General features: G+C 38.1%; 1 protein-coding gene and 1 long non-coding RNA gene across 2 annotated transcripts in view; one reads left to right on the forward strand and one right to left on the reverse strand.

Moving 5' to 3' along the window:
* The first annotated feature begins 3,855 nt into the window (after positions 1-3,855).
* Positions 3,856-4,897, forward strand: LOC140156359 (uncharacterized). Its single transcript, XR_011859534.1, has 2 exons — positions 3,856-4,035; positions 4,234-4,897. It is a non-coding gene; the product is annotated as an uncharacterized lncRNA (long non-coding RNA).
* A 1,869-nt stretch (positions 4,898-6,766) lies between these two features.
* The window catches only part of LOC140157116 (small ribosomal subunit protein uS9m-like), a 46,627-nt gene continuing 31,337 nt past the window's right edge, over positions 6,767-22,056 (reverse strand). The window contains exons 5-10 of the mRNA XM_072180192.1: positions 20,281-20,366; positions 19,239-19,314; positions 17,332-17,454; positions 15,949-16,100; positions 9,262-9,434; positions 6,767-7,708 (exon numbers count right to left, since the gene is read on the reverse strand). Of these exons, the coding sequence (XP_072036293.1) occupies positions 7,617-7,708; positions 9,262-9,434; positions 15,949-16,100; positions 17,332-17,454; positions 19,239-19,314; positions 20,281-20,366 (702 nt within the window). The 3' untranslated portion in view covers positions 6,767-7,616. The remainder of the gene's footprint in view (positions 7,709-9,261; positions 9,435-15,948; positions 16,101-17,331; positions 17,455-19,238; positions 19,315-20,280; positions 20,367-22,056) is intronic.

Genomic DNA, 22,056 nt, shown 5'->3' on the forward strand with positions numbered 1-22,056 from the left:
AGAATAAAATCTTGAGATTTGGTTGAGTGATGAGTTAAAAGTGACGGTTATGAATTCGGTTAATAACTTTGCATCAGTTAGGCCTATATGTCGGGCACTGTGAAAAATCTAAACATTTTGCTTTGTACCTCGGAATATCGGTTCCAAAGGCAAAATGTTTAGATTTTTCACAATGCCTCCAAATAACTAATGCAGTTATTAACCTATAATTATCATGAAAAAAACAGTGCATCTGGCGGATTAGAATCCAGCCAGATGCTCTAGTCTTTTTTTCTATGTGCACTGGCTGCTCTGGGGAAAGGCACTACCTTGATTAGGTCGTAATACGTAACATAATCAAATATGACCTGATCTGAATCACTCAGGCCAAAGTCAGAAATTATGAAATTTTGGTTATTACCATTACTAACCTGCTTACACTTGCTGATGTTGAATCCCAAGGTCTCTTGAATACTTGGTTGCAAAGTTATCAACCTTTTATAATGTACTTTTTCATAGCCTAATTGGATCAGATCTGGTCATAAATAATGTAATATATATCATGTACCTATCAAAATCTTCCTCATACTTTGGAACTGATTTTATTCATGGACATGTGACCAGTGCTACATACAAGTGTGCTAAAAGCTAGAAAAAGGATAATCATAATTGCCAGAACAAATCTTGTGGTTAGTGTCCAAAAAGGGATAGGACATGTGAAGAATTGATTTTGTTTTTTGTTACTTCATTGTACTTTTTTTTTTAGCAGACAAGAGTCCAGACAAGTTTTATACAGGGTTTCAAACACACCTAGCAACAATTGTAATTATAAAAAAAGCACAATGATTTTACAGGCACAATGCCTCTTGACATTTATCCACAAGCCTCAGCACAGGAAGTGATCACATCATTCCCCAAATTAAGTTGTCGTGGCGGTTTGTCACTCCTCCCCCACAACTAGTCTGTTTTACTGTCCTGGCAATAAATTTAATATACCTGGCAATAAAATTTAATATGCCTGGGTAGAGAGAGGCAATAGAATAATATAAGGGAGAAGTGCACAACACAGTAGCACTATTGCAGGGGCTCGAACCCGCAACCCTCCGATTACGAGTCTAAAGTTTTATTCAGATTTCCTTTTAACAAATTAAGCGTACTGCTAGCCGTCCAGCGCGTATTATTTGCACAAGGTCCAATTCACACGCTTGATGTCGCGCACGTATACGCGATGGTTAAGCTGTCAAAGGAATTCAGAACAGTGTTCGAAATAAGCACTTATCCTCTTGTCCAAAAATCACTGGGGACAACCATATTGAGATATGTACTTATCCTCTGGACAACCACTATATTTTACTTCTTAAATATGACACATTTTGGGGACAACCAAAATGTTTTGAGGACAAGCAGAATTTATGCTTTAGTTGTCCTCGGGATAACCTCCATATTTTCCTTATTTCGGACACTGATTCAGAATAAAACTTTAGCATCTGCACCGCTAGTGTCACTGTGACCTTGCTTGACATAGTAAAATAATCGGGAACCACACCATTTTGCCAACATGATTGCATGTGATGGAGATGAGTCCAGACTCTGTTTTATCATTTTTTTGTGTTTATTTGTGCAGGCATTTATTATCTTGTATGAATGTTTCATTGATTTACATTCAGTTTAAGGAATAAGTGCGAAGTATTCTTTCACTGCACTCCTATGCATCAATGCACAATCGACTCCAAGAACAATTACTTTCACTGTTACGAAAAAGCGCAGAGCCACAGCGCCATTGGTGCTCTTGTTGTAACTAGGCTATTCCATGGTGTTTCTCTTGAAATCCATACATCCCCTATGGAAGACATCTCACATGGGGTTACCTAGCTTATTGGGCAACTGCATTTGAAATCAACACCCCCTGTGTGGGAGATTAAGTTCATGTACTCTATAGGGGGGCGTATGGATTTCAGCAGGAATAACCCAATGATGGTACTGATGAAAACAGTTGAATAGCTTGTTGTAAAGCTGTGGCTGAGTAAAGTTAGCATTTTTTTAGAATCAGTAAATGTTTTCTAGTGTTAACATTACATGTTAAGTGTATTTATAAATTGTTTTTGTCAGTTTGGGTAGTACATAATTTGATTATGTAGTTCTTTTGTTACTATTTGAATGTTTCTGTAGTTAGCAAAGTTTTGTGTTGCAATTTTAATTTTTAAGTAACATTTTTGAAAATTGCACTTTCTTTAATTCAGACAAAAGTACACGCTTCAGTTAAGGGGTGCAGTGGATGTACATTGTACTTTGTTGATGTCGTCACAAGATATTGACCCATTGTCAATCCAGTGTACCTGAACTGGCATGCTCGCACTGGTGAGAAGGGTCATGCATTGATCCACGTAGTGCACCCATTCTCTCGGTCGGGCTGATGTCACAAAGGGGAAATAGCCTTGTAAAACCAGTGTACGCATGTGCAGTTCCCAGAGCTGCCAACTCTCCCTCTTTTCGCAGGAGACTCCCTACTCTTAAAAGAACCTTCTGAACCCTTAATTTCTGGTCATCTCCCTGAAAAGGAAATGGTTTCATCCATTAAGATGTACACATTTTGACAAATCTCCCTGATTGCAACAGGAAATCTCCCTTTTTTCAAGATTCAAATGTTGGCAGCTCTGAGTTCCCCTTTCTCGAGCTGGTTGCTATGCGTGCGCTTGTGCAAAGGGGACGAAGGGGACAATGTTCCCGGATGTCCGACCACATCTATATCACATCTTATCTGAAAACTTGGTTCTGGATATCGAAACCTTGAACAATGTTGTAAATTACACTTTTTCAGTCATGTCATTTCATAAAGTTTCGCTGCATCAGAATTTTAATGAGAATCCCTGAATCAGCAAATTACTTTTCTTTAAAAGATGTGTGAATCAATGTTGATTGTCATAAATTCTAGACAGTATTGAAAGTCTTCAGGATTTGTTTTTCTTTTGTATAATTCCTTTCTGTTTTTAGCAGTATTTCAGGATTTTCTTTTGAACCTGTTTTCCTGCTTCAGTATAAAAAATACAAAAAAAAATACCAAAAAATTTAATTGATTTCAGCACAGCAAAACTCTTAAGATTGTTTTTAACCATCTAATGTTGAGAGAAACTGCAAAGCCAAGTAATTTAAGTAGTGTAATAATTAAAATCAACAAATACCTTCCAGGTAACATTCTATCCCTGAGGTTCAAGGGTCAATATTCTCAAGGTACTGGGCTATTTCAGTTGAAATCCATACACCCCCTATGGAAGACATGACCTTATTCTCTCACACAGGGGTAGATTTTCAATGGAGTGGAGTCGCCCATTCACACGGTAATCCCATTTTAAATTCACACTCCTTGTGTGGATATACAGGGAGTGTATGGATTTCAGCTGGCATAGCCCATTAAAAAGAGTATAGTGGGAGAGTGTGGCCTAACAGTAAAGGTACTCACCATTGGTGATGAGGTCCCATGTTCAATTCCTGCCATGGTAACTTGCTAGTGTATTGACTTCAGTGGCGTACCGTGGCCGCCCCAACCCCGGGGGGCTGAAAAGAAACAATTTTGCCGCCCTTCCTTAACAGCCCGAAAAGGTTGACCCAATCTTTTTCACGGTCGTTTGAAAAAGTGAAGAGCAAAAAAAAAAAAAAAAAGCGGTTTTAGGCGCTAGCGCCCTAAAAGCAACCTTTTTCAAAATTTTTATGCTTTTTCAATTTTTTGCGCCCTTTTAATGTTAATTGTTTTGCCGCCCTTCGCTTTTTGCCGCCCTGTTTTAGCCGCCCTTCTTCTTCCGCCGCCCTTCGTTTTTGCCGCCCCTACTTTGACCCGGGGCTGGCGCTCAAAGCCCCCCCCAAAATACGCCAAGCATGGACTTGGAAATAAAAGTCTGAATTTAATTTGTAACATCTTTTAATTCAGACTTCCAGTCTTTCTATGGTTAAATGAACTATGATTGACAGTACTCGTCCATTGGTGGAGATGTTAAGCCATCAGTCCCCTGTATACAGGGTCATAAGTATACATGTATATCACAGTCAGTTTAAAATATGGGTGTTTACCCCTGGCTGTCCCAATCCAAATACAGACAAGGTGTGTGTTGAAAGGATGCTGCTTCGACGAAAAGATCTGATTCTGATATTCACCATAAACAGCAGCATTCTGTGCTTTGTAGAACACCTTATAAATGCTTGTAATACATTGTAAGTAAACAAATGTGACACGATCTGGTCCATGGGGCCAAATTAAAGGAGGCATTTTTGAAAATTGAGTTACTGTAATTATTACATTACACATACAATAGGTTATCATTTACTGAAAACACCAAAGGTCTAACATACTTGGTTCTAAAGTTTTTTGGTGCCTATTTTCTTATGTATTTTATTGTTTTTTAGTCCATATTTTTACCTTTATCTCAAGTTTCAAATTTGCCGCCCTTGGCCCCCATGGACCAGATCGTGTCACAAATAAAAATAGTGTTGCCTACTCAAATGAAAAATGAATAAAAACAAATCATGTATTTTTAGGATGTGAAATATTTTTGTATTTTTGAGAGTCTCACTACATGCATTGTACGTAAGCTACAGGGGTGCCAGCAATCAATTTTTTGCAGTTTTATTTATTTTCAGCCCATTTTGAGACTTCATAGCCCAAATATTTGTGCTTTTTCGGGCTTTTCCTGCAAAGTAACTTTGGGCTATTGGCATCCCTGAAGCTAATTTTGTATTGCCAAATGCCAGTAATTGGATTCCATTGATAATTTTATTCCTCCAATACAGGAAAAGTTATTGAGAACACATTTTAATCAAAATGAAAATGTTACTGCCATCAGAACAAAACGTGCGGTAGTAAAAAAGTTGTTGTTATGATCATATTGTTGTTACTTTTTGTTACTGAAATAAACCTTGTTTTATAAAAGATTATTTTGTCTTGTTTCTATTTTTGAATCTATAAGAAAAATCATGACACAAAGAAGTTTGATATGTACCCCCTAGCTATGTACCTATAGTAAAAATTCCAATTGAATGAACACAACCTGACATAGCGTGACAATATTTTGCGTACGCTGCGTGATGCACGCTAGCGTGTGCGGAAGTGAATCCAACCATGCCAATGCACTTGTGATTGGTTGGTATTGTATCCATGGTCGTGCGTTCAAATTGTAGTTTAAAATACACGATATACAATCGCAGTTGGATCAAGTACAGCTGTTGAAAGCGGAGTTCATTCAATTGAAATTCTAATCCTACTATAGCTTTTAATATTCAACAGAACCAATACAATGGTTATAGAACTTGCTAGCTTTAGCAGGACTTTGGGCCAGATGGTGGTAAAAATCATTTTGGGCCTATGCATGGCCCAGCAGGGTATCATCAAATGTTGATACCAAAGTCAGCAAGGCAAACTTGTTTTCCATTTCAACATTATCCTTTTCCAGAAATGAAAGCTTCTATCCTTATGCCATTACTTGTTGAAACGTATGTGTGAAATGCTAAAATTTTGAGTTTGGTCTCTTACAAATTGACAAGGGTCCATATCATTTTAAACCTACGGGCAAAAGCAAGAGTTAAAATTTTGTTTCACAGTGCGAGAATCAATCTTGATTCTTGTAGAATAAATTTGCGGGAATCATTTGAATGATGTATGTATGTATGTAAATCAACTCCTGTGTAAACTATAAAAGTTTGCGAGAATTAACTTTGATTCACGCAAATCAGTTTACGAGAATCTGTGAGAATCGATTCACGGATTCTGTTCAAAATTCTGACCCTTCAAATGGCCCTTCAACATTTCGACTTATTTCCAAGACTGTCTCTAATCAAACCAAACCTTTAGTGTGTAATACAGAACTGCCAAATGTGTGATAAGACATGAATTGTGCCACTTAAATGGTGTTGCTTTACACCCCTTGATAAATTTGTGACTATTTTTGCATTTTTCTCAACAAATAATAACACACAGGTAACAAAAGTTTTGTATATTATAGGGGCAAGGAATCCAGTTACTATACTGGAATTTCAGTGACTCAAGACAGGCTGTACGTTATTTATGATAAGAAAAGAGGTACCGCTAGAATGTACCTCATTTCTTGACATATATAATGAACCACTTGTCTTAAATAATTGAAATTTCAGTGAAGTAATTGGATTCCTTGCCGCTATAAATATACATAACTTTTGTCACTAGTGTAGTTATTTTATGAGAAAAATGCAAAATTATTCACACAATTTAACAGTGGGTGTAGTACCACCTTAAGGTCATGCTTTATTCCATATTCGAAAATGTTGTCACATGATTTTGTACTCCAAAAATTCTTAGTCTTGGAGGAGAGCAAGACAGGGGCAGGGAATCAATTGGGCCATTCTATTCGAAATCCATACACCCTTTTTGGACGACATGGCTTTAATCTCCCACACAGGGGGTGTAGATTTCAAATGGAGTCACCCATTTATGTATCCCCATTTGAGATTCAAACTCCCTGTGTGGACGATTAAGGTCATGTCTTCCGTTGGGGTGTATGGATTTCACCTGGAATAACCCTGTGCTGCTCACTAAACCCTCACCCCCATCCTCCACATCTTCTGTGCCTCTTCTGGGCAACACATATAGCACACCTCCATCCAAACCACCCTAACATCCTTGAGGCTCATTCATACTCCACTGCAATTACACTGTGATGCAGTAAATTGGCTGTAAAATATTGTCACTTCCGCTACAATCCCAAAACCAGGTCACCACATGCAGCAATGAATTTGCAACCTCTTTAATACTAGACAGATTAATACATGCATCACAACAAATCTTATTTAGTAATCTCTGAATGTTTTATTTCATCTTTATTTAACTTTGTCTGCATGTTTTTATGTGCAGATCAGTATAATTAATTGGCATTGAAGTTTGTCTTGAATGCAACACTTCACATCTGCTCAACGTACAAAGCTTGTTTTGACCCCAATTTTCTTTGCTATATACATGATTCTGATTGAGATTTCTGTCCATATTATGGGCAGAGCATATTTTAGTTGACAAATATTGCATAGCATTGTCACATTTCAAGTGATAGACTTGGGAAAACGCAATCATTTACATTGCAAAAACTCATTCAACCACAACATATTATTGTATATGTGGCATTTTGTTTAAAAAAGCTATGCCATACAATTAATATGGTTTACTGAAGCTCAGGTGCATTATCACATTTTGGAACCAACCATTATATTGAACTCCATCCCTGTCAATTTTGAAATAAGTGTTAATTTCTTTTGCATAATCTCACTGTCATCAGCAAAATTAAAACAAATCTCAAAGATCTAAAGTTCCAACTTCCAAGAAGGTTTTATTGGCCTGTTTAATAAGCATGAGTATCACACATCTGGTATCATTTAGGACATAAGTTAATAATGCCCAGTGTATAAACTTTACAAAGTATTGTCATTTTGCAACATGCTGTTTATTTCACACCTCCTTTTTGTCCAAAATTGCAGTTATACATGTAGTTACCTACAAATACAAGTCATTTGTATCATACATTTCTGTTTTTGACCTTCATGTACATGTATGTCCCAATAACAGACATTTTTCAAAACAATGTAACACAGTACATATAGACAGCACCAGTTGGTGTGCATTATTTATGTTATCTTGCTTTCCATGGGAATTTTGCACGGGCTCCCTTTCGGCCGGGTTTCTTTCGCTCTCGTATTCTTGGATCTCGTGTTAATAAGCCAGCTGTGAGGAATAATGAGATAAAAAGAAAAATAATTAAAAATTAATGTCGTAAGTCATAGTTTGATTTAATGATGATGTCTGTGTATTTAACAAACAAATAATTGAAAGGTAAACACAACAACAAAACAGAACCGGAAAGAAAGAAAGATTGACCATAACTTAACATCATCAATTGAAGAACAATAACATTTTTATACATGAACATGTTAAAAATTGTGAACAGCAAGTTGATACTTCACTTTCATGACAAAATGAAGAAAGTTATAACGGTTGAATGAAAGTTGGTGCTTTTCAAATTTTACAAATTTAACTGCTTCTTTACAAGTAAATTGGACTAATGATTTATAAGCATAATTATTATGGACAGCTTGTTATACTTTCAAGTTTTGAAATACCGTAAACGTTCGCCTAATGGCGCTATGGTTTCCCTTGACATAACTGGAATTTTAGACACAAGATAAAAGTGCCCTCACATAAAAAATCCCACCAGCAAATAAGGGCACATACCCTTAATTCTTGTTGGGTTTTTTTAAAGGAGGGATCTCTCTATTTGTACATGAAATTTACCCCAAGACAAAGGAGCCCAGGTGCGCCATTAGGCGAACGTTTACGGTATTGCTTTTGAAAGCTTGCGAAACCCCTGATGACAGACATTTGATGCACCCAGATAAAGTGATTGACATTGACGCACTTACGTCGTTATGTTGTGACTGACCATTGGCTTCCTTGACAATGCCCAGCATTAACAATTTCACTGTAAATGACCCACCCATGACACATCTTTCCAGGGGGTTGTATAGTGCATCATACAAGTGACAGGAGCATTATGGTAATGTGTTGTGCTATTCATACATACATTTGTAACGCTCAATCTTGAAAATCCATAATTATCATACAATATCAGATTTTGCCGATAAATGCCAGAGGTACTCTATTTTAGTCCATGCATGACAAACCAATGTGGTCGTTGGGCAGGAAAAACCTATGTGTCATTGGCCCCTGAACATGTTTAAAGCAAAACCTCCTATGTAACCTGTTGGCAGTTTTGTTTTAAACATGTTCAGGGGCCAAAAGCACATAGGAGGTTTTTCCTGCCCAACGATGATGTCTGATTTACCAAAGTATTATGCAGTGTAAGGCCAAAAAAAAAATATTGTTGTGTTGCCCTCAAGTGAGAAAATGGGAAAGTTAGGCGGACGGTCGGATTTCTTTTCTTTTTTTTTTTTTTTTTTTTTTTTCAAACCTTCAGTTCTTAAAAATCTCCTCAAATATTAAATAATGCTTCTTCAACTCTGGGATATTTGTCAATTCTGACTTCTGGATACCTGTTAGACATCAAAGACTAGTCTTTCTATAAAATATTAATTTTAAGTGAAAAACATAGATTTTTTGAACAAATCTGTTAAAATCATTATTCAAAAAAAAAAAAAAAAAAAAATGCCGACCCTGATTTTTCAGGATTTAGGACCGGGCGGTTGAGGGCAACACAACAATTTTTTTTTTAGGCCTAATTCCGAGTCGGTACTCTTTGGGTCTAACGTCTTTGGACCTACCTTGTCTCATTTGTTCCACAGTGTGTTCATCTACAAAATGGTTAGATAATGCCAGTGATATTCCATGTCTAATGGCCGTTGCCTGTCCTGTATGACCACCGCCTTCAACTGTAGCTTCAACATCAAATCGATTCACCATGTTGACAAAATTAAAAGGGAACAGAATTTGTACCCTGCATGAAGTAAGAAGAAGAAGGTGTGTCAAAAATGGATACATAACAATTCAATAAGAATTAAATGTGTTGTGCTTGTAGGCACATGTATATATCATCATAGTTTTTCATAGCAACAAATGCTCTATATAATTTATACATTTACGTTAAAGCTTGTTAATGACCATCATGCAGCATGATGCAATATGTAAAATTGAGCCCGTCCGCAAGTCCGAGACGGGCTACTTTATCTTATAACTTTATATATTTTCCTATCCAGTCAGTCCGACGGACGCCCTATGCTCTATGTATGCTCTATGTATACATAAAGTTCAAAAATTAAATCAAATACTGAAACTTATGTTTCATTAACACAACCTTTTATACGAAACCATTGGACATCATCAGGTTACTGATTCCGGTCGATTGGTCACATGAGAAGCGGTGATGATGGCTTCGCACACACCCTTTGTGCAGAAAAAGATTTTTAATGACTCTTATTCATGAGAAACCATACAATCTCTTACTAGAATTGGTCAACATCACAGACCAAGCTCTAACAAAACCTAGAACGCTGCCGTTTTCACCCACTCAAAAAGCTATCTGAAGACGTCATCATTCTTAACAAAAAGGTTTGAACGGGGTGTGTGAAAACCCGACTGGGAGAGAGTCAAAAGCCCGTCACTACAGGACAAGGGTTTAAAAAAAACTTGATAACATCACATGCCCCAAGCTGAGCTCCAAACCATGGATTCAATTGAAGTTTTACAAACAAACTGAGACCTGACCCTAACCCATCAAACAAGACATGGCATTTTTACATTGTTTGCAACACACTTGTAGGGAAAGGAGCCTGTGTATTTCAGGTTTGCATCCTCATTTGCAGGTCTTTCAAAATGCACAACCACACAATCTTGTATCCATTTGTTAATGCATTTTTTTACATCTGTTTTCAATCTATAGAAACACTGTCCAGGATCTTTCATGTGCCACCCCTATTACATACTACACACATATTTCTGCATCAGGACCCGATGGCATCCCAGCCATGCTCCTGAAGGAGGCGGCAGAAGAACTGGCACCGGCAGTCACCCTCCTCTTCCAAGCCTCAATCGACCAGGGCAGAGTCCCATCTCAATGGAAGAAGGCTCTAATTGTACCAATCCATAAGAAAGGGAGCCAACAAGATGCTGCAAACTACCAACCCATCTCCTTGACTGCTTTACTGTGCAAACTCTGTGAACACATCACTGCGCAGTGATTTGTCACCTTTCTGCGAATAAGATCCTATCTGATGCCCAGCACGGTTTCACGAAGCGACGATCATGTGTGTGTTCTTTATCCATATATGTGATGCAGCACATCAAAAAGGGGATTTGTGGCAAAGTGCTTTTCAAGAAATAGATTAAAATAGAAAAAGAATTAAGGAAAATAATAAGAATTTTGGATGCTTTTTCACTCTAATAGGGCCAATATCTGTGGTGTATGTGAAACCAACTAAACCACGATGGACAAGTCAAATGGCACCATGAGCCTGTCCGAGGGTGAAAAAAATGCTGACGGTGTGCCTAGCAAGACAATGCAATGCAAAGTTCTTTTGCAAGGAAAGAAATCGAAAAGGGTATTTCACGTCAAACCCAATGAAATCTGTATCAGTTTTTGGATATCCATGAAAACACAGAATTTCTGGAAGTATTTGAAAAAGACTTTGATGCATGGGTTCAGTGGGAGAAATTCACTGAAATCCAAGACCTGCAGAGATTTAGAAAAGTTTCCTGTTCAGGGTCATCAGAAGCCTCAGAGTCCATTGAACATGGCAAGACAATAGCTACTGGATCAACAGTGACAACACCAGTGACAAGTGGCCTAAAAAGAAAATGTCCACCAAGGTCTGATACAGATGATGAAAATGAAGAGTCCAGTTTTAACAAAGTGTTGTCATCTATCCGCCGAAAAGTAGGAAAGAAGAATGTGGCAAAAGAAACCTCTACCTACAATTCGCCTGCAGATGAGGTGGATGAACTACAATGTACAAAAGAAGATGTAAACTCAAGTGTGATCTCAAAACGGGGGATGATCCCAAGGACCATACTACAAAGGGACTCATCGTACAATGATGTACTTAAGTAAAGGTCCAACTTTGGCCCATTGGTAATTTCATGACACATCTTGAAAATTTTCAAGGGCATGCAGTGGCAGAAGATGACTTCAGTCTGGTCAAATATTCAGAGGATAAGAAGAGAATTGATTTTTGTACAAAGAAGGTGTTCAGCGATTCTATGGACTCTTCGTCAGGCAGCGAACTTCCCGACTTCGGAATTGGTGAAGGTGCTATATCTGGAAGTGACGAACCTGTATCTGGAACTGCTAACTCTGCACCTTGTGGATCTACAGCTGCCATGCATGGAACTGCTAACTCTGAACCTGGTGGATCTACAGCTGCCATGCGGCAAGGAACTGCTAACTCTGCACCTGGTGGACAAGCCCCAAAATAAGCAGATCTGGAGCAGGAGCCACATATTTGGAAAAAGCAGCTCCTGGTCCTGAGATTTATCTAGTGAACCAGGAGCAAAGAGCTACGAGTCATTTAAATTTCAATTGTACACATTAAATAAAAAACCTGCTTGAACTACCAGGCTCTATTTAAAACAAAATGTAGAGCCTGGTTCATATGATTTTGGTGTGGACCAGGAGTCAAAATGTTATGACCATTGGGTTTAAAAATATAAAATGGCTCCGTGTGCCTGGTTATTTTTGAGCTTGCTGGTGGATCTACAGCTGCCATGCATGGAACTGCTGACTTTGCAACAAGAACTGCCACTGTGGCTTCTGGAAATACCGATGCTGACCCTCCATCTGTTGTGGTGTTTGCTGGTACACCAACTGTTGCCATGAAATCTACCATTTGCCAAGTTTGCATTGACAGGACCGCAACACACTTTGTTGTCCCTTGTGCTCATAAATATTGTAAGGAATGTGGCAGTCAGCTTTGTGCACAGAATAAGACTTGCCCAATTTGTAGAGGTCAAATGGAAGGTATTTGCCCCCTGTTTTAGTTTTAAACTTGAAATGGCATTCATGTGGAACTTCAGCCATTTCTGTTACCAAGTATTCAGACCAGAGCAACTGATAAAATGCAACCAGCTTCATCAGCACCATCTGCAAGCTCCAGTGTACCACTACCAACATCAACAACCAGCAAGAGTGCAGCGAAACCAGCAGAGACTCAAGTTACAAGTGAAAGACGTTAACCAAGCCGTGCACTGACAAATTCAATTTGTAATAGTCTCATATTTAGGTGATTTGACTGTACAGGGACAAACAGGGTAATTTTGAGTACATCCCTGAGCATATTTGTTGCACATTATAAATGCTGAAAAAGACAAAAACATTCACCAAGTTGTGCTTTGAAGTTTTTGAAAGTTACCCGAATCATAAGTTATCGATTCAGAAAGTTAATTAAAAGACTTTATCATTGTTTTGCTAAACCCAACCAAAAGCAGTTTATAAATGCATGTAAAGAACAAACATATTTGGTTCATTGTTCACCATGTTGGACTATGCATTTTCTCCGAACAGTGATTTGAACTTATAATGAACAGTTGTGTTCTTAAGTTGTGTTAAGAAGAACTTAATGAAAAAGTTACTGGACATTACTCATGATTTATGCCATGATTATGGACAGTTGTTCTATTGCACAGGATGCAATTTATGAGACAGTAATGAACCACACAAAAGACACTGAAACTTAATTTAATCTTCTTCTTTTTTGTCACCCAATAAAAAAAATTAAATTCACCTTTACTATACTGTACATCCAAGATGGCCACTCATGCCATGGCAGGCATCCTACATACGCAAGGAAGGGAATATTCCCATTTATGGGATTTGTGCAGGAAGTGTTAATGTGTGTTCCCCTTTGGGAAAAAGTGATCATAACACTATCTATTGGTCACCCTCAGGTGCTGTAAGAACCCCAGGTCGTGTAATTAAAAGAACAGTTAGGCCATTACTGAAACCAGACATCCATGAGTTTGGTAGGTGGATTACAAGTCACACATGGGATGAGGTTCTCAATGCTACTAGTATATACAGAGGACAAGGCCGATGCCTTTTATTCCACTGTTCATGAAGCCATTGAATGGCACTTTCCCACCAAAGTTATCAAATTACACATCAGATAAGCTGTGGATAACACCTGAAATTTTTTTCTAAATCTTATCAAGAAACTGCAAGTTTGATTCGCAGAAAAGAAGATGTATTTATGCGTTTTCTGCGGAATAAAGTTGACCTCCTTTATATTGATTGTGCAAAGAAGTTCTATTACAACTGACAAGGACCGCCTCCAGAACCTCAAAACATGTGACCCTGCTGGTTGGCATACCGGTATACAATTAATCACAAAGAAACAAAAAGCAGTCACCATTAATTGCTGCTCCTGGTATTTCACAGAATGATGAAACAGGTATTGCAGAAGCCAGTAACAAAAGCTTTGCTTCTGTCTCTCAGAGCAGACCCCAACTTTCACACAAAGATCTTCCTGCATTTTTGCCTTCCAGACCTCCCCCTCAAATTCATGTTTGGGATATGTTTGGTAAGTGAAGCAAACTCAATGCCAGCAAATCACCATGCCCTGATGATCTTCCCATTAGACTCTTGAAAGAATTCGCTTGTGAGTTTAGCACACCTGTTACCGACATATTCAATTCATCTCTCAAAGAGGGTAAGATCCCACAAGTCTGGAAGGATGCCACCATAGCCCCTATTCCCACAGAAATGCCTGCCACGATCTCTAAACTGTGGCATATCTCTTTAACTGCCCATTTAGCTAAAGTGTGCGAAGAATTTGTTTCTGAATGGGCACTTGATGATATGTTTCATTCTATTGATCGCCATCAGTATGGCAGTATCATGGGCTCTTCTACCACCAAGTGCTTGATTGGATTGCTTGATATTTTTTACAAAGGTACCGATAAGTGCAATAGCATTGACTGTTTGGTGGTAACAGATTTCTCCAAGGATTTTTATTGCATACACCACACCCTTGCCATCCAAAGCCTGTGTGATCTTGGTGTGAGATTGAAATAATTCCCTGGATTGCAGAATTTCTCAGGTCAAGGAGGCAAAGAGTCCACTATCACTCTGCCACATCAGATTGGCAAACTCTTTCCTGTGGAGTACCCCAGGGTACGAAGTTCGGGCCTATCACATTCATCGGTATGGTTAACAGCGCTGCTGTGAATGCCAGGACCCCAGTTTTTAAAAATATGTTGATGACATGAGCCTTGCAGAGATCCGTACCACCAATAAGCCAAGCAAGATTGATATGGATGTTCGGGACCTTGATGATTGGGCTAACAGTCACTACCTCAAGCTTAACCCTTTCAAAGTGCAAAGCGATGCAGATCACCTTTAAGCGCTGCCCACCTAGTCCACCTGTTCTCAAGATTGGTGGGAAGGAGCTTAAGGTGGTTACTGAGACCAAAATTCTGGGTCTTAGCATCCAATCACATCTGAGTTGGGATATTCAGGTAAACAATATGATCAGCAAAGGTAGCCGTAGGCTATATATGCTCAATCGTTTGAAATGATTTGGACTTCCAGTTGAGGACCTAGTTTCTGTGTTTGTTTCTTATGTGCGCCCAGTGGTAGAATATGCCACCCAGTCTGGCATAGTAATCTGACTGCCGAGCAATCTGAAAGGCTGGAGAATATCCAGAAACGTGCCTGCCAAATTATTCTGGGTATCAAGTATGATTCCTACACGGAAGCTTTGGAACTTACTGGACTCCAAAGACTGTCCAGCAGGCGTTTACAACTTTGTACCAAATTTGCTGTTGAATTTGCAAGTCAGAAAGATACTCTGATTGGTTCCCCATGAACAGGAGTATGAGATTAAGACAAACAAAAGTCTATCAGGAAGAACCAAGAGATATGGGGATAGCCCCATCCCATTCATGTGCAGGCTTCTAAATAATAAGCATTGATGTGTTTGCCAGCTTCCAGTTTATCTGATTCTTCTGCTGCTTAGGCTGACTTCACATGGGTTATGCTGTATGCGGTGTACGGTGTTCGCTGTGCGCCCGTTCGGTCCAGCTGAGTTCACATAGTATCTGAGACTATAATTATACTCCTATGTGAGCTCGGCCTGATCAGGTGGGCGTGTGTTGTGTAGCGGGTGTCATGTGCCGTATGCAGTATACTTTTTTAGTATGACTTTTTTAGCATCTCAGTATTATATTTATGTTGCTTCACTGCTCGAGGATGAAATCAATATGCATTTTCATTTTATTCTGAGTTAAGCTCAAAAATCTGTTTTAATTTTTTACATATAATGCCCCATTTGATTATCTATGTAGTTTTGATGTTTTATGATGTATGTGCAATATTCCATGTTGATTATAAATGTTTCTTAATGTTTTAAAAATGTAAACCGCATGTAATTTGGCCTTTGGCCATGATTTTTCGAGTGAAATAAAATACAATACAATACAATTAACACGATTCTGAGATTAACACTCAGTCTTTCACTCACCTGTTTTGTAATTCCGGGAAAAATTTGACAAACGATGTATTATTAACCACAACTTTGCCACTGCCCTGGTCTCTGATTATCACTGAAGCTCGCGCCGATTTTTTCATGCCTTTACCAAATGCAAAGCCTCGCCCTGATTCATCATACTGGATCTGTAGAGGAGTGCGATAGAAACTTGTAATATGAACACTGATAGCAATGACAAGAAAATATATGACTATACTATGATCAGCTCTTAATAGGCGGGAATTATTCCGTTTTTGTTACTGCGCGAGTCAATAAAGTTCCAACTTACGCACGCAGTAAATTCAAGAAACGCATAAAGCGCAGTTCGCGTGAGGTTCTGCGCCTAGCTGTGTGTACGCCATTCTGTATCAATCCACGATGTTATGAGTCCCGCCTATTAAGAGCTGATCAGAGTATATGTGGATGTTTTTGTATTTATACACATAAAAATTAAAGGTCCATGGTCCAATCAACAGCATCATCCCTGCATCGACCCAAGACTTAAACGTTTTAATATCTTTGTATGTTGCAGCCTTATTCCATGTAATACATGAGTCAATTGAACACATGAATACAAAACCTACCCAAGTTCATACTATGGCCGAATTGAGTTAAGCATGGGAAATTGTTACTTATACATAGCCCTATCCTATGTATAAAAGTTGAACCCAAATCCACCCTCTATGTCCGTGCGTCTATTGAGCATATGAAATCTAGCATGTATGTACATGTATAGCCAGCATGTATGATACACATTTGATTTTTAGTTTTCTCAAAGTCACTTTCCATGGACTTGGGTGGGTTTTGTATTCAGGTTTTCAATCAGAGAAGTCAACATTTACATTACAATCAAATGATTTTGACAGTTGCTGGGTACATGTAAAAAACTAATGAAATAATCCAGAGGTACTCTAGTTTGCACTCCACAGGCAACACACAGACTAGCCTCCATCCCAGCCGGATTGAGTTCCTTTGTCACTAAATAAACCATCTAGGGACATGTAAGCGAGCGATGTCTCTAATTGGTTGATTGACTGATTGGCCTAAATTCAAATCCAGAAGTAGAAATATACTCACAAAACTTCAAGTTCCATTTTGTAACAGAAAGTTAAGCTTCTAAAATAGGTTTTAATTTTTTTTAATGAAAAGAGAAAAAAGAACTCACTTTTCAAAAAATATGCAAATCACAAGTTGAAGTTCCATAAAACAAGGGGATTTGTCATTGACCAATCAGAGACATCACCTGCATGTTCCCAGGTGGCTTGCTTAATGACGATGGAGCACAAGCCGGCTGGGTCCGAGACGACCCATAGACATGGCGGAGTTCAAACTCTCTAACCTCTTTTTATTTGATGTCAATTATGCCTGTATACTTACTGGTTGCTTTTCTCTTTTGGAAATAGCCTGCATTTTGTTTCTAAATTGCCATACATATTCCTCTGCTTCCTTGGCATAGGGCTGCTGGGTGATCCTTTCCAATAATGCCAGAAACCTGGAATACTGTAAAGAAATGATACAAAAAGATGTAAATATACACCAATAGAATCTCTCCCTGTCTAAGGTTCCACTGCATAGTCATCAGACGTTTTTCCATTGCGACATGCATTTTCCGTTCTCCGCTGCGACTTTTGATTCTTGGTCTTGTCTTGATTTTCCACTCAAGTGATAGCTTTGTTTAGGGCTGGCATTTTCATATGGATATTCTGAAGTGCTACTGTCTGAAATGAAATGAACCTGGAGTGCCACATATGCAACTGGGTGAATGCAGCGTGTAACAGGTGGAGTCCAGGGACAGTAAATAAATAGTGGCTGCATAGGTTTGAAAAATGATTAAGAAAACAGTCCAAGCAAAGTATTTAATTCAGGGTATGTGGTGGAGTCCAGGTCCAGTCCTCAGATGCTCATGGATTTTAACTTTCTGGATGGCCTAGGAGGGGCTCTCCTGGCATGTGTTCTGCAGCCGAATACATGTCTCTGATAAAATATAACAAGAGTGAGTGAAGTTTGATCTTTTTTTTAATTTTTTTTTTAATTCTATTTTATTTGTTTTTAGGCTTGGATGTGCACTACTTGGAGCCCTCTTCCGTGTTAAGAAAATATATGTAACAAGCTTTATAATGATATATCATTTGACTTCAAACGATATCCAGAAGCGGAGTTATGGCTTGTTAAACTTTGCTCCTTCAGTAAAAAGGTACATTATTTTGGTGTTTCAATATATCTGTTTTTCTATATTGCTGGTATTAAATATCAAATGGTCATAATTGGCGGTCACTTCAAATCATCCCCAAGTCAACGAGGTTCAGGAATGGCCTCTCATTGTTAATTGTTGGTTAACCCACCACTTGAACAGGATTTAGCCAAACAAAGACTAAAGCTATTTACTATAAGTATAAGCTTATTATCCTCTTCAACAATAGGATTAAAGATTGGTATTTGACTGGACTGAAATGAGAAACTTGTAGGACAATTATTAGGTACATTTTGAATACAAGTTTTGTGCACATTTTGGACTGTAACTCAAAATACAATTTGCCGACTTTACGAGCGGTTTGAGATGGATGGTCACATAATATGTAAATTCCCATTCAATACTCCATTTCATATTTTTTTTAATAACTCTACTTTTAAGCCCCCCCCCAAGTGCTAGGTCTAATACAGAAGATTTGTAGTTCAAAAGATGAATGTATAGACCACAAATTAAATATTATTTATACAATTTATTTTTTTCGAACTGCTATTAGCAAACATTGATCATTTTTCACCATTTAGATATCTTCAAAGTAATGACAAAATATGCATCACCTCTTCCACAAGTCAATCTCTCACACAAGATATACCACCGTTGTGCATTGAGTATGTGACTGATTGTGAATCTTTAGCAAAAGTAACTCTCTCATCCACAATTGGCCGTGCTAAAATTTCATTGTTGTTATGATTCCTGTTACACATTGGAACTTTGCACTGTACATGATGCTGAAGAGGTACTTTTTTCTAAGTGCGCATTTGGGGAAATTATTTCACACTTCGGGTTTATCACAATTAATCGTTAAAATTGGGTTTAAATAGGTCTATAGTATATTTGTAACAAAATGTGTAAGAATGAGAATAAAGCTATTGTTTTAAGCATCTGTATTGTCACTCCGCATTCATAACACATCAGCCATACCATCGTTTTTGGCATTGTTCTTTATGGTATCGTCACTGTTGTATATGACAATAGAGGTACAGCATTTAGGCTTAAAACAATACCTTTATTGTATTAAAGTAACCACAGTTTGTACCTGTTCTTCACTAATACCCTCTATGCACCTCTGCTCCAGCTCATCTTTGTTGATCCACTCACTACGTGCCAAATCTCTGAAACATCAACATCAGAATCAAATCAATCGACCAATCAGTCACTGGAATTTACAGAATGCCAAACCAAAATTATTTGCATCAAGATGCGACAAAACTAGGCACAAAAAGTAAAGAATATGCAATGATTATTCAATGGAAATGATACCTGCAAAATATAATGCTATGTACAGTAATTTAAAGCAAAAATGTCATTCGTTGTAATGAAGAGATGATGTTTCAACAGATTCTTGAATGTGTCCACACTATGTAGTAAGGTTTGGGAAGGGTTTAGAGTTTGTATAAGGGTAGGAAAAACATTACAAAACTTTTTTTTTAAATTAAAAATGGTTAACCGACCGGATTGTGGTCCGTTTAAATGGTTAGACAAATAACCGTGCATTTACACCCCTAGTCCACAGACCTAGCTCTTGATATGATCTGGAAAATGGTTTCAAATGTGGGGAGCATAACATGAAAATGACCAGTCATCAAATGTTGCATCTTGACTCTTCTGAGTTCAACCAATTAAGAGGCAGATGAAGACGTAAAATGGAGCCGTCTGGACTATAAAGTCAAACACTTTTGGATGGAGAGGCAATGCAATTCAATGAAATTTATTATCATCATGCCCATCATCTTCAAACAATTATAATGCAAAATTAAACCAAAGCTGCAGCAGCTCTCAACTGTTCACCACTGAATTTATAAATGAATTTCAATTATTACTTTAGTTTTGATTTCATACAAATACAGATATAATAGACTATTCCAGTTGATATCCATACACACCCTAGGGATGATATGGCCTTAATCTTCCACACAGGAGTGGGAATTAAATGGGGGAAAACCTGAAAGGGTACCTCCATTTAAAATCTACACCTGCTGTGTGGGAGATTAAGTTCATAATTTCCACAGGGGGTGTATGGATTTCAACTGGAATAGCCCAATCACCCCTGGTTACACAACAATTAGTTACTGCCTTACATTGCTTCCATGTCAGACTCCAATATACCAGCTGCAATTTTCCGCCTCTCAATGTGCACCACTTTAAGTAGCTCTGAGTATGTATTCTGTAAGTTTGGAATAAAAATTTAACAGACTATTATTTAAAGGAGTATTTCGTGATCCTAGCATCCTCTTTTTATGACATTTTGCAGTAGATATCCACGAAAAAAGCTTATTCCTAAAATGTCAGTTGATTCCGATTTTGCGTTTGCTAGTTATGCATGATCATGATGATTATGTGTATTACACTACTCCATAGACAATGTGTTGTAAGTTCGTTCTGGTATGAACGAAATTCAATTTTCACGATATCTTTTGCTAAACGAATTAATTTGCAAGAAATTTTTTGTACATAAACATTATGTAGCCAGATGTTTCCGGTGATATAAAAATCTCAACTTTTTTAGAAAAGTGGGAGGATGAGGCTGTGGATCACGAAATGCCCTTTTTATACATATCAGTATCAAATTCATCACCTTTATTAGGGATGACCAATGAACCATCAACTTGATTAGAACACTCCCATAGACATGCAGGGAGCTCAACTGTGCACTGCTTGCACAGACATTTCTAAATTGATCTCATTCTTTTATTTTTCAAAGTTTTAGGGGCCTGAGCTTTCGATCCTAGCAGGATCTTTATCAAAGGCAGAGTGACAAGACAACACACAAACATGCATATATATAGGGACATGGACATAAAGGAAGAGGAAATTAGCAAGACAATAGAAGACATAAGTGTTACTTGGGAAATATCAATAGGGGCAGGAAGTAGGATGTCATGAAAGGAAGTAAGAGGGATAAGGATATGAATGAAGACAATGGGCTGAATAGAAATATGAAAATGAATGGCAACTACATGAACATATTACAAAATGATAGATGTAAATTGGAAATAAAAACTAAAATAATAAAGTGGAAGAAAAGTATATTTAAAATTATTTGGGAAAAAAAATGGGGGGGGGGCAAAATAGTATGATGATGAAAAACAAGTTAGTCGTTTCCCTCTTGGATGTTGAGACCGTGTGGCTGGATGGTACGAAGGCGCTTCATCCAGAATTTCTCCCTGCTGGCACGGACGGTGTCGGGCGGTTACCTAAAGACTCAATGCCCTGTACGATCATGTCGGAGATGGAGTGGTTGGGGAGGTTAAAGTGATTACCAACAGGGGTGTCAAGCTTCTTGGTGTTGATAGTGGACCTGTGTCCATAAAACCGCTTCCTAAGTGCATTCTTAGTTTCTCCCACATACTGTATACCACAAACACTGCAAGAAATGAGATATACTACATTAGATGTGGTGCAGGTGATGTTGCCCCTGATCCTGTGGGAGGAATTGTTGGAATTACTGGCGACAGAATCCCCTTCTTGGATATGGTCCTTGCAGACAACACACCTGTTGGAATAAATTGGGGAAGTTAATGCCAATTATATTTTGTAACTATCTTGCAAATTACAGCAACATAACTTATTTCATTTTTCTGTAAGTGCGAGTCAAAATTGGTCCATCGCCACAGTGCGCTTTTAATTGCCAGTGGCTGAGTTCAGCACTGCTCAAGAATGGCACAAAATATTCATGTCAATAATTTCAGGTGAAAAACGTGGCCTACTGAGCTGAAATTTGGCAGAGTTGCCAGTAATACCTCTATCATACCCTCTGTAAAAGGTTAAAATATTGAACAAGTAGATCTCGAGTTACAAATTAAATCACCAGCTTCCCTTTGGAATTTCCATACTCCTTTCGAATCATGCTAAGA

The sequence above is a fragment of the Amphiura filiformis genome, chromosome 7 (genome assembly GCF_039555335.1).
Source record: "Amphiura filiformis chromosome 7, Afil_fr2py, whole genome shotgun sequence".
NCBI lineage: Eukaryota > Metazoa > Echinodermata > Ophiuroidea > Amphilepidida > Amphiuridae > Amphiura > Amphiura filiformis.